Here is a 15,091-nt window from a genome sequence, read left to right as displayed (position 1 = left end):
CTCACTGTAAGAATAAAGGCCATAAGAATATTTCAAAGCAATCAACTTTTTTCAAAATAGAAGAGATTAATCACTCTAAAGGCAATAAATTAAATTAATCTTCCTTCTTCATTAAAAGCAAACACTTCAAGACCTATACTAGGCACAGTGCCAACCATAAAATAAGTTCTCAATGAATAATTACTTACCAATTAACCTTGATATTAATTGTTAGAATCAGAGAAATGAACTCAATGAAAATTTAATTTCAACTAGAATGAATGTAGAATTATGTGAGGAACAGAAACTTGCTTTGATTATTTCAATCATTATGTTTAATTAATGTACTTCTAAAGTCAAGGATACATGATCATCAATAGTCCTGTTGTATTCAAAGATCATTAAAAAAAAAAAGACATTGTAATATGATTTCTAAACCATAAACAAGCTCTTAGTTTCTGGCAATATTTTCCTTCACTTGTTGAATAGCTACTCAAAAAAGGATATTTTGTAAGTTCATGATCAAAGGGTCCAGATTTTCAAAGTTCTACAAAGGCATTTGCGCACAACCCTGTTATGTTTTTTAATAATCATGATGTTTCATCACCTGCACCTTATTGTACAGAACGACGCTTGAAGCACAAAGACGCGTTTGTTCACCCACCATGACTGAGGCACTTCTAAGAGATGCCCCCATAGGAAAATACGGTTTGCTGGTGAGAAGATGATAATTAAGAGGAAGACTATCTCGATTTTGAGAAACTACAAATTATCTTCTATGTTGGAAGAACAAGTAGTAAAAATTTCTATGTACAGAGTGTGCACTTCTTCTAGACCCTTGGCCGTGCTGAAGGAGGGGTAGGGGTAGGAGAACACACTTATTTTCACTATTAAGGCAGGAAGCAGTTATCAGCCTCTCCAGGTATTTATGCATCTTTTCATAACATTTAAAGACAGCTACCTTAATACTATGAACGTCAAGCAGTGTTTTTCAGTTTCCTCCATATGCTGCCTAAGAACAGATGTTCTTACACAGAACCTCAACTATGCAGACTGAACTTGAACTAGCAAATAGCCACTTAAGCAAAAATACATTTTACTGAATGGTTCACATACACTAGTTTCCATGTGAAGTACCTATATAGCAAAGATTCAAGCTTTTGAACTTCACAATGCATTTTTCTCAAGAAGTTAGAACTTCGCAAAAATAAAAATCAGTCTCCCTAGCTTGTCAAAATTGTTCTTCATATGGGCATTTTATATATAGCATTAGGCAAATAAGCTTAATGTATAAGAACATAAACATTAAAGCCATAAGTTTAAAAACCTAGCATAAATAATTTCAATAAGTTCATCCAACTTGTGATTTACCAACTACATAAAGAAGTAAAAAAGGCAAAGCAGTGATTGAGTTTGTTACACTCCAGCTTTTCACGCACTACATAAAAAGACAACGTACTCTCTCAAGCCACTTAAATAAGTAAGTTACACAAAAAGTAAAATTACTTCTATTGAATTAAATATCTTACCTGCTACCCTCATGTTTCGTTTTTCAGTCTATGGCACTTCTCATTAAATAACCTCCTAAAATCAAAAGAGAAGGCAAACATCATTAGGTCTAGAAGGAGCATTCCTGTCTAGATTGAGTCTGACTTGAAGTATACTATATAATAAACTAATTAGATAAACGTCATGACATTTCGAAGTATTCTACCAACATGGACACTGAATGAAAAACCTCTTATCACCAGGCCTGGCTCCTTTCACTGGAACATAAAAGCCCCTGAAAGGAGGGCCTGTGCTTTATACTCTTCTGTCTCTTGCTCTCCTAATTTTGGTGAACAGATGTGAGAAATCCTGCCATCAAGCATGGGAACAGAAGATAATGCCCCTTATTATTCTCAGTGATTCCGCATTTATAAGGAACTTTTGATACTGAGTTCCAAACTTCCAGTTTGTGGGTATTTTCTTAGTCTGTGAATAAGTAGTTAAACAGACTGGTAATATTGGCTTTTCATATTATGTGCCAGGTGTTCCGGTAACTAACAAGGAAAGAAATCAATAATACTCAATTCATAATTAGTTGATATTTTCTTCAGAGTAGACAGAAGAAAGAGAGCTCACACAAGAGTGGTGGTCCTTGGACGATCCCCCCCCATTTCCAAAAGGGAGCTTGCACAGAGCATTGGCCCTTGGATGCTCCCTCCCGCCACCCCAAAAGGGAACTCTCACAAGAGCATCGGTCCTTGGATGCTGCCCCCCCCACGTCCCGAAAGGGAACTCGCACAAGAGCATCGGTCCTTGGATGCTGCCCCCCCACCCGGAAAGGGAACTCGCACAAGAGCACTGGTCCTTGGATGCTGCCCCCCCACCCCAAAAGGAGATCGCAGAAGAGCATTGGTCCTTGGATGTCCCCCCCACCAACCCCAAAAGGGAACTCGCACAAGAGCACTGGTCCTTGGATGCTCCCTCCCCTGACCCCAAAAGGGACCTCACACAAGAGCACTGGTCCTTGGATGCCACCCCCCCACCCCGAAAGGGAACTCGCACAAGAGCATCGGTCCTCGGATGCTGCCCCCCCACCCCGAAAGGGAACTCACACAAGAGCACTGGTCCTTGGATGCTGCCCCCCCACCCCAAAAGGAGCTCGCACAAGAGCATTGGTCCTTGGACGTCCCCCCCACCCTGAAAGGGACCTTGCACAGAGCACTGATCCTTGGATGTCCCCCCCAACCCCGAAAGGGAACTCGCACAAAAGCATTGGTCCTTGGATGCTTCCCCCCACCCCCTGCCACCCCAGCCTATTTCTTACTAGTGAATGACCTAACCAAAGTGCTTGTCAGGTCATGGAACAAACTATTTGCAGAAATGGAGCCAAGAGGCAGGTCTGCTGGCCCTGCTCTAAGGCTCGGTCCAGTGTGTGAAGCTGTTTCATGTTTAGGATGACAGAATTCAGGTGTCCCTATGACAAGCACTTAGAGCAAAGGCTTATGTTAATAACAGGATCATTTTCCTCTTCATGTTTTCAAGTTTGTAAAAGAATATATTCATAAGTACAGAATTACAATTTTAAATATTCCAGTAATTACCGTTATTCATAGTATATGTTACACGTCAAATAAAGAAACTACTCTTTGATACTATTCTAAGAACAACAAGAAATAGATACTGGAAAAAATCTTTGTACGGGTATGTATGCTTCCCTCCTACGAAATAACTCAAGATGGATGAAATCTTACAAAGCAAAAGTAAATGAGTTTGATAGGAAATTTATGCTCAAGTTTAACGAGACAGCTACCACGGTCTACTCAATCTATTGTACAAGAAAGGAATTCAAAAGAAAATTTTGATGAATGAGTCACATTGATAACTGATACATTTATTTTACATTGTATTTTGATACTGATGTTTCAATGCTGATGTCTGATGCAGTAATTCACCTAATATTTCAAATAAAAATAGCAGCACGCCCCTGAAGGACACAGAAAGGAAATGAGACGCCCGTTTTTTTTCATGTTTAGTAAGAAACAGGCTGGGTTGGGGGTTGAGGGGCGCGTATCCAAGGACCACTGCTCTTGTGCGAGCTCCCTTTCTTCTGCCCAATTTACTCTGAAGAAAGTATCAACTTTTAAACCAATAGTGAATTAAGCACCATTGATTTCTTTTCCTTGTTAGTTATCTGAACACATTGCATGTAATACAAAAAGCCAATGTTATCAATCTATTTAAGCTAACTACTTATCCACAGGCTAGAAAAATACTAAAAGGAAATAAAAGATCGTAATGTACCCATAAGCCATCCCACAAAAGCAGAAAAAAAAAAAAATCCTTGTGTTTTCAAATGAAATCTCCGACTGGTTTTAAATCCTTTGTTGACTTCTAGTAAAATGGAACACTACGTTCACAACACACCCACACCTTTCCTCCCAGTAATATTCCAAAGTACCTTCACTCTTATCTGAATGTGGTGTAGGAAAATTTCTTTGGAAGTTGGATGATCAGTTGGGCAGACACTTTGCTGTTCTTTTTCACCATTTCCATTATCTGCTGAGGAGGCCACACCTGTCCAAGCACAGTCACTGCCTCACGTATCTGCCACCTATCTGCACTGCCCAGCAAGCCTGCTTCTAAGCTGATACTAATAAGACCACAATATAAGCAACTATAATTGTCTAGTAGAATTCATGTTTTCCATTAAATTTCTGAGAAAACAAACATGTCATAAAATCTCTTAAATTAAAATCTTGTAAAACCTCAGCTATAACACATTTTTAATTAGTTTGCTTAAGAAGCAAATTAATGATGCAAGAATGTAGATCAGCATAAGGAAAAAGTACTGAATATATTTGAGAGCAAATCAGGGAACTTGTTTACAATGTGCTAATTCCAAAGCATTCCTAACTTGTCTTCTTAGGATGGCATTGAAAAACAAAGAAAATCAGTACATATAATCATCTTAGGGAGAAAAAAGCAGAAACATAATGGAATAAACCTGGCATAAACCTCAGGCATTGAACCTCGGAAATTAAGTAGGTAAAACAGCTTCCGAGATGAACACAACGGTAAAAGGGTAAAAAGTCCTCTGCTGGAAATTCACAGCTCTTTAATCCAGAATTCACAGGTGAAATAATTTATTTTTTTTTACACATTCATCAAAAAGGTAGAGATATGGAAACTAGAGCTATTTACCCAAATTAGAATACTGGTGGTAGAGAGTACTTTTAGGATAGAATAAAAAAGAAAACAAAGTCTGATAGTACATTGGCCCCCCAAAGTGTAGTATAAGTCAAAACAACAAGTTTCAGTGTTTCAGATAAAGGCTCAAACCCACCCGGTTGCTGCCGTGTGAAAGTGCACAATCCTCTAGAGTCTACCCCACACAGACGCCCATCAAGATGCCCCTGGCAATGAAACGTTAATGAAGCATGTGACCCACACTGAAGAAGAGAGCCCAAATTAGGATCTCAGTCTGACATACTCAATTTCGTTGAGTATCTTGTAATTTAGACATTTCCTTTAACCCGACTACCTACTTTGGTCTAATTTGGTGAAGTTTTATTAAAATCGGGCCTGAATCAGCAGGCCTCATCCTAGAATCAATCAACTTCAGTACAACAGATAAAAACACAGGTCAAGTGATAACTTTCACGCTCTCCTTGAGAAGCAGACTTGAGCCACAGCAGGTCAATGACAAGACCAGCATTCTGCAGCAACAAAATAAGACATATTAACAATTATTTACCAGGAGGGGAAGGTCTTGCCAGTTAAAATATACTAGGTAATAACGCTTTGAGTAGTACTTTATGTACACATTCTTATTTGATGTAATCATCCTAACAGCCCTCCAGTCATGGGTATTTCAATGGCATTATAGATGAGGTCAAGGGATATGTGTCAGGTCACACGAAGGGTAAGGAAGAAGCAGATGCAAACACATACACTTCCTCTCACCTCAGCAGCTCTCTGACATACTCTAATACAAGCAAGTCGCTGACACAATTCCATGCCGATCGATCGGTGTGGCCTTTGCAAAGTGCTCTAGGAACTGCTAATCTCTGCCGCCAACCAGCCACTCCAGAGATGTGACACTTTGCCAAAATGATTACGAATACGTATTAGAACACCTCTCCAAGACAGAAAGGATAGAAGAAAATGAAGCACACAAAAACACCCACTGATGTATTCAATATTAACAACAATCAACTAAGCCAAGAGAAAATACTATAAATCCTACTCCACAAATATAAAGAAACCATCACTCAATTCAATTCAACTTTAACTCGGTGCTAGCCAAATGGCAACTCCAAATGAATCAACCGAGTGAAGTTCAGATGACTGTAATGTTCATGCAAACTGGGGCTTTTCAAGAGGACTGAGAGGGAAAAAAAGTCAGTGCAAGCAGATAGATTTAAGCACATGTAGGCCCTGTAATGGCTAAATATATGTGTCAACTTGACTGGGCCATGGGATACCCAGATATTTGGTTAAACATTATTATGGGAGTGTCTGAGGGTGCTTCTGGATGAGCTTAACGTCTGCATAAAGCAGTTTACTCTCCTCAGTACCAACGGGCCACATTCAACTGGAGGCCTGAATAGAACCAAAAAGTCTGAGTAAGGGAGAACTCACTCCCTCTGTCTAGTCTTCCATCTGGAACATCGGTCTTTAAATCTGGACTGGGGCGCCTGGGTGGCTTAGTCAGTTGAGCGACCGACTTCGGCTCAGGTCATGATCTCGCAGTTCGTGAGTTCAAGCCCCGCGTTGGGCTCTGTGCTGACAGTTCAGAGCCTGGAGCCTCTTCAGATTCTGTGTCTCCCTCTCCCTCTGCCCCTCCCATGCTCATGCTCTGTCTCTCAAAAATAAATAAACGCTAAAAAAAAAAAAATTAAAAAAAAATCTGGACTGACACTTACACCACTGGCTCTCCCGCCTGCCTGGGACTTTTCAGCCTCCACAACCCCATGGGCCAATTCCTTATGATTTTCTATTCATCCTAGACAGATATCTTCTCTCCTATCAGTTCTGATTCTCTGGAGAGCCCAGACTAATAACAGGCTCCCTCAAGCTCAGAATGTAGATTAAAATTTCAGTCCTACAGCAGTTAAAGAAAAGAGGGAAATGAGGGAACACTGGAAACAAAAGGACGCCGTACCTCAAAGTCATGAGGGTGAGTTATTCTGATGTGGTTTATAATCAGAAGTATGGTTTTAAAAACACTATCTGCGGGAAAAAAATACCTGCATTCATGTGAACAAAACAGAGAAAATGTTGGCAAACTTGCTTCTGTAAAAGGGACAGATGGTAAATATTTTAGGCTTTGTGGACCATATATACGGTCTCCATGGCAACTACTGTGCTCTGCAGTTGTAGCTGGAAAGCAGCCACAGACAATACGTAAACAAATGAGCCCAGTTGTGTTATAATAAAACTTTATTTATGAACACCGAAATTTAAATTTCATAAAGTTTTCATGTTACCAAGTATTATTTTTCTTCCGGTTTTTTTCCAATCACTTAAAAATGTAAAAACCTATCTTGGTTTGTGGGCCACACGGACCCATGGGTCATCATTTGACAACCGAGACAGAGGAATAAAAAATAAAATTTAAATTAAAAACAACTTTTAAAACAGACCATGCTCTAATATCCCAACATTTCTTGCAGTTGTTTGCTGAATATGCAACTCGCACAAGGCTTCTACTGGTCCTCTTGAAAGTGCTACTGCAGAAGTAGGGCAGATCAAACAACCCTAAATCCTGTGTTCTGTACATGCTAATCACACGCTTTCATAATCAGCTGCGCTTCATGGGAAGAAGCATATGCTCCATGAGAAACCAGGGATTCTCTTCAAAGGAAGGAAAACAAATCCTTCCGTTCCTATAGATGAAGCAGCCCATCCGTAGCAAAGACAGGCATAATCTAGACTTTGGAACGTCTTCCAAAGCGGTCCTAGCAGGTATAAAGAAACTGGATAAAAGTTAGTCTTATCACAACCCATTTCATTAACTGTAAAATTATGTCGGTGAGGAGAAACGAACACTATTTTCTTTACACAGGCAATTAAAAGTGATGATTACTTTTGTGATAGACATAAGGGGTGGGGTTTACTGTGCACCTGATGTTTGATCAACTATTAAAATCGCAAATATTAAGCTTTCCAAAACCTTTACTTTAACCAAAACAAAACAGAGCACCTATGACTACAGCAGCTGCAGGCTGTCGAGGGCCCCGGCTCACACGCATGCCACCGCACACTCGTCCTTGCCACGCTGGAGACATTCGTGAAATAACAAAAGGAAGAGGGGTGAAACGCTGCACTCGTGTGAAAAAAGTCTGAACATCTGAAAACTAATTATGATGTCTGAGCTATTCTCACCGTGTTACAAATAGCGTGAACTCAATAGGATTTGGTGTTATTAATACTAAACGCCTGATAGAACAGAATCCAATTACAACTTCAGAAAATATTTTAGTGCTAGTAGGCCACTCTGATTCTCAATCCTAGAAGAGGCATTCATTCAAAAGAATTACCACTTGATGGGGCGCCTGGGGAGCTCAGGCGGCTGAGCATCAGACTCGATTCGGGCACAGGTCATGATCTCACAGTTCGTGAGTTCAAGCCCCACATCAGGCTCTGTGCTGGTGGTGCGGAGCTTGCTTGGGATTCTCCCTCTCCCACTCTCTCTCCCCTCTGTCCCTTTCTCTCTCCCTCTCTCAAAATAAACAAATAAACTGAAAAATTTGAGGAATCTACCACTTTAATACACATGTTATACAACTTTTAAAAATTGGGTATAACCTGGTAATAATTGAGGGAAAAAATTTTAAATGAGTACGTAACAACTAGAAAAGTATTCCAGGTTTTTAAGGAACTAAACTAGTCTTACATTTTGACTAGAAGAAAAAAGGAGCCAAAAACAAAACACAACACAGTTTTTCCTTTGGGAAGGGGGAGAGAGCTGCATGATTCTCTAATGCCAAGAATAACCACTTTTTCAAATGATGCCCGAGGAAAACATAAATGTCTCTACTTCTTCTGCAAAGGGGCTTTTAGAAACATGAGAGTACAATGCAACAGACCAAAAAACTTATTTAAAAACTTTTAAATAATGGCTCAACAGAACCAATGAGTCTTTCAGAACTTTAATTTTCTGTTGAAAACCTTGGGAAGAGAGGAATATACACAATCTATGCCTAGATTTTTTTAAGTTATGTGAACTACCGTCAAATGGCTTATTTTCTAATGCAGCATCATAGTGAAATTACATTCAAGAGAGGATTTGTATCTAATTACGGCTAAGAAACAGAAACAGAATTAAAAGCATCCTATGAAAACGCACACATGAGCCAGAAAGTGCCTTTAGCTCCCCTCTAGAATGTTAACCAACGCTTAATATGAAGCATCCTGGGACTGTTCCGGGGTGAATCTTGTTCTCCCTGACCCCGGTCTGCCAAAAATACCTACACCTTGTTTTTATTTGGTTCTCCAGGCAGGGAATGGAGAGAGCCATGCTTTGGAAAACTTTTCTCTGATCCACAGCAGCTGGATAAAAACTCCTTTCTTCTAAGAATGAAACATGAAAAAGTAGAACTATCATATCAACCTGCCTCTCCACTTAGAAAAGGGAAGATGTCCTGGAAAATCACACAAGGGCCCCGCCTACACCGACTTCACCCCAAAGACTCAACGGAGGGGGAGGTAACCAAACTAGACAAACCACACACACTACATCCTAAAGACAAAAGTGTTGCAACAGCATTCACCTCAACATTAAGGGTTCCACAGCACAACTCCTCCAACCAATGGGAATCAGCTAGACATCTACCGCTTCTTCCTCTTCAGACAGGTGACGTATCAGGTTTCGGAAATAGTTCAGTTGATCAACAAGCTTTTTAACCGAGGTTTCTGTAAATACTTCAGGTGATTAAAGACTAAATGGACACGTGTTCTGCTTCCCCTCCCAAATCTAACAGGACTAAACAAGGTTTTCCTGGCAAAAATGTTTCATGTTCTAAGAGGATACCACTGAAGGAAGTACCATAGCCAGGTGGGGTTGCTCTTCGCTGAATTCTCGTTAGTGGACAAAGATTTGTTCTAACCCACAGGCATCCTATCATACAGTCCCCAATATGCCACGACACTTCATGAGTTGGCAGACAGAGTTCAGGTTTACTCAGACACAGATTGCTGTTTAACCTGATACTATTGCCACTCCCTCCTAGAACTATCCAAGATAAGACAATAGGTGGCTGGTGTCTGTGCATATCAACTCCTGGCACTGAGGGCTAAGGACACTCTAATAGAAAAAAGGGTTATTAAAAAAAAAAAAAAAAAGATAAAAATCAAATGACCATGCCACATGTGATGTCAATGTGACATTATCATCTCAGTGAACTGTAGTTACAAAATGGAAATCACTAATGTCTTTGTAGACATTAGAAATGAGACTTCTGAACTATCAACACATCAATGGCTGGTTAGGATGAAAATGATAGGGGGCCAAACTGGAGTGCATTACACCCATCTATCCAGCTCCCTTACATCTGAAAACAAGTCATCAGGATAACATTCATTACAAATAAATGTCAAGTAAGGACCTTACGTTAAATTCTACCATAAACAAATATTTTACACAGTAAAAGGTCTGAAGAATGCTTCATTATAATTCATTTAACATACAGCTTCTATGACTCACGATAATCACTTACCTTAAAAGGGGCCTGTGGTTCCTCTGATCCTAAGATGTTTTTATTGATTCTAAGGTGCACACTACTTCTCTCATTTCAACAGGTCTTAAATTGGGGTGAGGTTTACAACCCTATTTTTCTCCCACAGTAGTACACAAAATAATGGTGCACCTTATAAACATCTTAGATTCAATGAAACAGCATTATCTGGTTCTTTGAAGCCCTAACTACAATGTAACCCCCTGTATGGACACCATGATTATAGGTGGTTTTTTTTTAATGCAAATTCCTGAGCCCAGAATCCCTACAAGGATTAAAGCTCTTGCAAGTTTAAGGAGCTCCCCAGGTGGTTCTCACTCTCTCTCGGTCTGAGAACTTGGGATCTACAGCACAGCAATCTGAACACACAGACAAGTTTGGGGATGGGGAGCAGGGCAAATCTAGGCCAAAAAAGCCCAAAGGTAAAGCTCACAGAACAAGAATTTCATTCTTTCTTAACAGTGAATGGAAATCAACCTGACTCTGGGCCAGGTCTCCCGTGGGGGTGAGGAGGGAGAGGCGGGCAGTGAATAAATCTGGACACAATGTGCTGAGGAAGAGAGGAAAGAAATCCTGTTTGCAATGATTACAACAGTATTAGATTCAAAATTCCCCGAATGTGTTCTTGCAGTTCTTCCTCACCTACCAAAGCAGAATTCTGCTTAAAAACCTCTAATCCGGTGGAAGAAATGAAATGGTGATCAGATTTCTGCCACTGAGAGCACCAGCAACATGCCAAAAACAGAAAAGAAAATGACATTTAGTTCTCCCAACTCCGTCAGAGTTCTACAGCTGTGGATTAAACAGCTGTAGTGTAAACCACCTTAATCCCTCACTATACCATCCAGGAAAAGAAAGATAGATAGAAATAGGTATCATTGAGAACAATGGCAAAAACAAAACAAAATACGTTTTAACTGTAAGAAGTTGAACATATGCAGGGTAAAGAAGTGTCAGGTTCACAAGTTGCAACAATGAAAAAGATTACAGAAAGGCACACATTTACATACGGTGTAACTATCTTCATCTGCAACTATTTTGCATTGCATCAGATGAGAAGTTACAAGTTCCTATTCTGATTGAATGTTTTAAGAATTACCCCACATACCTTCTCCACCTACACTGTCTTTAAAGCATCTGCAGAATTTAAGTGAACCAGAGCAGACAGAATTCTGTGGTTCAAACTTTCCACGTGAAGAACAGCTGGGTCTACCCTGCATGGTGCACCATTTCTACCACAAAAGCTCAATGAGGGTTAGCAGCTATTTGCAAAGAACAGGTAGTAAGTAGCGTCTAGTGGTAAAATTTCCCGGACCACTTAAGAAATTCATCTTTGTTGATCACAGGTCCTTCAAAAAACACATTTAATGATCACTTGACTGCAGATAACGGATGGTATCGGTAGCACACCTGATGCCACAATACTGCCTGAGGTCCTGTAAACCTTCTGATGAGAATCAGTGCAGGAACTGGCTGGCTGCTATAGCTGTCCACGGAACTTTTTCTCACTAGGGCACAAGAACTGACCAGGGACCATCAATGGATGAATGACTACACAAAATGTGGAATGTAACCATGCATGGAGTATCATTCCACCATAAACTGAATGAAGTACTGACACATACTATGTATGTATGGACGAACCTCTAAGACATGATGCTAAGTGAAAGAAGCCAGACAGAAGAGATCACGTCGCGTATGACTCCATTTGTATGAAATATTCAGAAGAGGTAAATCCACAGGGGCAGAGAGCAGGCCAGTGGTTGCCAGGGGCTCAAGGGAAGGGGGAATGGGGATAACTGTTTAGTGGATGTGAGGTTTCCTTTTGGAATGAGGAAAATGTTTACAGACCAAACAGAGGTCATGACTGCACATCACTGTGAACATACTACATGCCAGTGAATTGTACACTTCAAAATGGTAAATGTTATGTTATTTGAATTAAATTTAATTTCCTACAGAAGGAAATTGGAAAAACTCATGAGCAAAAAAATGAAAAAAATCATAAACAGTAGATGAAAAAATTAATTAGATTACAAATAAGGAGAATGTAAGTCATCTCAGAATAGCTTCAATCAAATGGAATAGGCCAATGAAGAAGAGAATGAAAGAATACCAGTGGGGTGCACAGTGGAAGTTTGGAGGAATTGGAACACTTAATTTCCTCCTTGGAGAGTAAGTCAGCTGACTGTATTTTAGGAGCTGGATAAAAATCACAAAACCTCTTAAAGTTTAAAGATCTTGGGAATCTTACTCAATATCCCCAAATTAAGAAAATAAGGCACTGCCTACAGTTAATTAATGTGGTCAATGACATTCATGAAGCAACTAAATGCAGAACTTCTACTTAAAATCCAGATGATGTGATACCAAGGACAGGAACCGTTCTGGACTAAGTTCAAGACAAATGTTTACTATTGTACCAAGCTCTGAGCTAGACTGACTTTTGTGACACCTGGGAAAAAGCGGTTGGTTCTTGGGTATCGCACCTTTCAGCTTTAAGAAATGGGTACAAAAATGAAAGAAAAGAGAAAGATTCACTGTTTCAAAGAAAATAGCTTTGCGAAGGGCTAGTGGTCTTATTCATAGTATGCCTGATACCTATAACTGGCACATACCAGGTACTTCAATATTTTTTTTTTGAAAGAATATAAAAATCCTTGAACACTGACACCATTTAAGATCTAAAATATGTGGTTAAAAAAAGATAAGACTCTTCTGAGCCCAAACCGAAATTATTACTTTTTGCCATTCAACAATCTCTTAGCCCTTTGACCCTCTCTCCAATTACCTTTCCTTTGTAATGTATCTTCATTAATTGTGAAAGATTGGTTAATTACCCATGCTTAGGGTAGCAATCCAAATTTTAGTAATTCCAATAAAACACCCATTAAGTCTATTTTGAAAGTCACTTTAATCCAGTGGTGCTCAGTCTTATTTTGATTCCCTTTTGCAACACAAGTCTCCTAACAATGCGGATTTTGGAGGAATTGGGCCTGTGTCCTTTCTAAAAAGTCTTATTTGTGTATGATTCTGTGAGGTTCCCAGGTGAAGAATCACTATGTTGAACTCTTTTTATTTCTCACTATCAAGAAATGCCAGTCTTTAGTGAGCTGAGAAAACATTACATGGAATTTGTGAAACAAAGCTTCCAACACCTGTATAAAATTGGAGGTGGGGAAGAATGTAACTTTAGTAATCAGCTAGAGAATTCAAGAGACTGGAAGCCTTTAGAAAGAGGTACATTTAGTGATATGATCAAAACCAATACCAATTCTGCCAATTTCTTGTTGAAGAGCATAAGTTATTAACTTTATTTTCTAAGTTAAATGGAGATCTCTCTGTACTCTGTAGCGCACCATAGGAGTATCAGGAATGTTTCCAAAAACTTGGAAAATCTGGCAGTATACCACTAGCCCTGCAAGGTAGTCAAGGGCCCGTGGGGTCCGGCATCTACTGTCATCAACCTTTACTTAACCTCTAGAGGGGTTCATATGTTCATTTGCAAAATTAAGAAATATAAAAGGACTCACTTTTTGGCTTGTGCGGAATAAATGTACATATGAAAGCATTTAGTACAGTGCCTAGTAAGCAATCTAATATCATCTGGTATATTGTATCCATACATTGTATGCATATATTCCTGACTAAATACAATAAAAACAAAAGGTTCTGTCGATTAGACAGCAGCTCTGTATTATATGAGACTTAAAAAAGCGAGGGTGGGGGATAAGATGATGAAACACAGCCGGAGATCTCAATCTCAAATCGTCAATTTGTCATTTATATTATTTAGACCTAGGGTCACTCACTGTTGTCCATAGTAAGGAATTTTGAGGATAGTAGCCAAAAAAGGGGACGGGGGTAAAAAAAAAAAAGAAAAGAAAAGAAAAGAAAGAAAGAAGGAACAGCACATTCATCAATGACACCGAATATCAATGAGCTGGATAAATTTCAAAAATGAGAAGTACCTCCAGTTTAGGAGACGCTAAAACTTTACAAGTGAGCCAAGACGGCCCTCCACAGAGTACAAATGCAATACCCAGTTCCACCCTCGCCTCCTTCGAGCACTCGGCCCCGGTTTCCCACAGCGAGCCGGAGCCTCCGCGTGGCACGCGCGCTCCGGGCGCCAGCACCAAGCTGGGGCACCGAGACCGAGCGCCAGGTGCAGGCACCGCCCCGCCCTCCGCGGACCCGGGCACGGAGACGCCGAGCTGGGGATGCTCGGCCGGGGCGGCGGCCCGGACCCCGGCCGACCGCGCTCCGGGGGCTCCGGTCCTGCCCGCGCTCCCCCCCCAACCCCCCACCCCCCACCCGCTCCCTCCTCCGCGGGACGCGCCACGACGCCCCGGCGCGCTCGGGGGCCCGCCCCCCGGCCGGCGGTGGCGGGGCGAGCGGAGGATGAAGGTGAAGGTGGGTGCCCGGCTTCCCCCAGACGCCCTGCATCCCTCTCCGCCCTCGGCCGCAGCTCCCTCCGCCTCCTCGTCCATCTCACCGGCCTCCCGCCCGCCTCTCCGCCGCGCGCGCCTGCCTTCCGGCTTCTCAGCTGTCAGTCCTGCCGGAGGCCGACGGGACCCAACGCCGCCGCCTCCCGCTCCCTCCTCCGCTTCCTCCCGGGCTCCTCCGGCTTCCCCTCACCCCCGCGAGTGGCCAGGAGGAAGCCAGCTCGCCGCTGGGCCTCCTCCCCGCTTCCCCGCCGCGACCAATGGGCCCACGCCGCCGGGAAGCCGCGCACGCCCCCTGGCGGTGGAGGACCGAGCGGGCGCCCGGACGGCCCGCGGGAAGGGCTCGTGAGCCGAGGGAGGGGTCGGCCGTCCGGCCGTCCGGCCATCCAGCCGTCCCCCTCCCGGCGCTGCGCTCTCTGGACTTGCCACGTGGGTGCAGCT

At 41.7% G+C, this 15,091-nt stretch overlaps 1 protein-coding gene across 1 annotated transcript in view; it reads right to left on the bottom strand.

Annotated features, from left to right (window-relative positions):
- Window positions 1–14,837, bottom strand: part of FAM3C (FAM3 metabolism regulating signaling molecule C) — a 57,135-nt gene extending 42,298 nt beyond the window's left edge. The window contains exons 1-2 of the mRNA XM_027075347.2: window positions 14,701–14,837; window positions 1,509–1,563 (exon numbers count right to left, since the gene is read on the bottom strand). Coding sequence (XP_026931148.1) covers window positions 1,509–1,521 — 13 coding nt within the window. The 5' untranslated portion in view covers window positions 1,522–1,563; window positions 14,701–14,837. The remainder of the gene's footprint in view (window positions 1–1,508; window positions 1,564–14,700) is intronic.
- Between the last annotated feature and the right edge of the window lie 254 nt (window positions 14,838–15,091).

The sequence above is a fragment of the Acinonyx jubatus genome, chromosome A2 (genome assembly GCF_027475565.1).
Source record: "Acinonyx jubatus isolate Ajub_Pintada_27869175 chromosome A2, VMU_Ajub_asm_v1.0, whole genome shotgun sequence".
In the NCBI taxonomy this organism is placed as follows: domain Eukaryota; kingdom Metazoa; phylum Chordata; class Mammalia; order Carnivora; family Felidae; genus Acinonyx; species Acinonyx jubatus.
The sequence above is the reverse complement of the archived record's forward strand: the minus strand, read 5'-3'. Positions and strand labels throughout refer to the sequence as shown.